Source organism: Propithecus coquereli, unplaced genomic scaffold (genome assembly GCF_000956105.1).
Source record: "Propithecus coquereli isolate 6110/MARCELLA unplaced genomic scaffold, Pcoq_1.0 Scaffold12, whole genome shotgun sequence".
Lineage (NCBI taxonomy): Eukaryota > Metazoa > Chordata > Mammalia > Primates > Indriidae > Propithecus > Propithecus coquereli.
This window is the reverse complement of record NW_012136080.1, coordinates 2,479,495-2,481,832: the sequence shown is the minus strand read 5'-3', so window position 1 is coordinate 2,481,832 and position 2,338 is coordinate 2,479,495. Positions and strand designations below refer to the sequence as shown.

Here is a 2,338-nt window from a genome sequence, read left to right as displayed (position 1 = left end):
TTCATCTCTACAAAAAGTAGAAAAATTGACCGGGCATGGTGGCACATGCCTGTAGTCCCACCTATTAGGAAGGCTGAGGCAGGAGGATCACTTTGAGCCCAGGAGTTTGAGGTTGTAGTGAGCTATGGTGATACCACTACACTCTAGCCTGGGCAACAGAGCAATACTCTGTCTCAAGGGGGGAAAAAAAAGAACTAATAAGTAAAATAATGACTATAAGAAAATACATATATATCTTTTAGATTCTTGCCAGTAGAATTTGCATCCTCTAAATTATGCAAAAATCTTATCTCTAGAAAGGACAGTTTTCTACGATAAATGATAAATAAAATGATACACTATTTTATTTATTTGTGATAGGCAAAAACTCTTTAGCAACCTTCATATATGGTTTACACATGGCAATATAATTAAAAATTAAAGAGACAAGCAAAACTCTGATAAGTTTGAAGTGTTTTGCCACTTTCTTTATTTGAATTTAATCCTCTGGAGTACACAACTATGTTGGATACAGCTAGTTATCCCTAGAGTAAAATTTTATTTACAAATTTCCACTTCATAAATGCTTCTAGAACTATTTGCATATTCACAAGACTTCCTGGCTTTACCTCACCAACAGATTTTTGTTTCTTTTTTTTTTAATGGAAAATTTAAAAATTACACAAAAGTACAGGAGTATAATGAGTCCCCATGTACTCATTTAACCAGCTTCAACCATTATCAACATTTTTTTCAGTCTTGTTTCATCTGTATCTCCATCTATTTCATTTCGTTATTTTATTTTGTTACATTTTTTGCTGGTGTATTTTAATGCCAATCCCCAAATCATATCTACTCACCCATAAATACTTCATCAACAAATTTGACCAGCATCCAACCACTTCTTCAGTACCTACAATAGGCCAGCTATTGTGCAAGGTGCTGAGATGCACAGATGGATGAGGATTGCATCCTGCCCTTGAAGCTATGAAGGGAAAAGTTCACAGTGCCGTCCATATGCTCATCCAGGTCATTAATAAAAGGATTAAATAGGTCAGATGGAGCCAAGGACAGAGCCCGTTACAGTGCCCAACGAGGTACCTAGCTCTTCATCTGGCTAGGAATGGCATCATGAGACCTAAGAAACTGACCTAGAAAAACACACAGTTGAGAGATACCAGCAAAGGGTCCAAGGCAAAATCCAAAGGAATGACCATTTAGAAGGCAAGAGGAGGAAGAGGACCCTGCAAAGGAAATGGATAGGCAAGCAGAGAGGTAGGAGAGGAAACTGGATACTGTCACACCTTTCAAGTGCTTTTGACCAAAATGTATATAAAGATTTTTAATTGCTAATTGTTGGCAATATTCATGTAAAAGATGCAGTTTTTACGATCTTTTATGGACTATTGGGACAATATAAAAGGGACAATAAGACTATGATTTGAACTAAAGTCAATCCCTTATATCATAACTTCATTTTTCTATATTTCGTGGATAGCCATAATACAGCTCTCTCAGACATGGGCCATTTTTAGGATGTAATACGTCATTCATATGTTCTTTCATTCATTCACTCATAATAAATACAAATATAACTGAATAAGAGCATAGAGAGAAAGAGAAATCCTCTTTTGTAAAGGTAGAGGGATATCACTCCTCAATGTACATAGTCTAACAGGAAGCCATGGTTTCATTTGATTCCTAAGAAAGCAAAGGACAGAGAACACTGTAGATACATAATTGTTCATCAAGTACATTTGTTATCCAACAGAAATTAAGAAAATTTACCTTAAAGCGCCATTAATTTCCATATTCCTTTGGAATTTTTACCATTCTTTGCCCTCCCTTTACCCCTTTCCCCAGCCACTGTCCCTCCACCTTGAGTAGTGATGGTTATGGTGAAGGCAGAGGTTGTAGTGACTGTTGTGGCAGAGGCAGTGGTGATGGTGATGATGGAGGTTTGGGGGGTTCCCCTGACCTGGTGGTAGAGCTCCCTGTGTGGAATGTTTACCATGTCACCTGGAACATCAGTCAGAACTCACTTTGTGATTCAGAGGACTGTAAAGCAATAAGGTCACAAGTTGTATGAAATAACACACTTGCTTTTGGAATTTCTGAAAGAAGGATCATTTATTAAATATATTGTCTTATGCCCATGTAGTAGGATATACATGTATGAGGAGTAACTATCAAGTAATACTTTTTTTTTTTGATAAGTTGTGTCACTTTCAAGCTACTGATTGTAGCAGACTGTCCTTACTGTACTGCCTTCCCACCCAGGGTCAGAGTACCTCAGGCCATCCCTCTGGGACACCTCCTTCTACTTGCCCTGTAGAGCCTGCCCACTCCATCTTGCTGT

The 2,338-nt window shown here is 37.9% G+C and overlaps 1 protein-coding gene across 1 annotated transcript in view; it reads right to left on the bottom strand.

The window, feature by feature from the left end:
• Nucleotides 1–1,990, bottom strand: part of PP2D1 (protein phosphatase 2C-like domain containing 1) — a 20,099-nt gene extending 18,109 nt beyond the window's left edge. Inside the window, exon 1 of the mRNA XM_012664356.1 lies at nucleotides 1,768–1,990. Within this exon, the coding sequence (XP_012519810.1) occupies nucleotides 1,768–1,790 (23 nt within the window). The 5' untranslated portion in view covers nucleotides 1,791–1,990. The remainder of the gene's footprint in view (nucleotides 1–1,767) is intronic.
• Nucleotides 1,991–2,338: the final 348 nt, after the last annotated feature.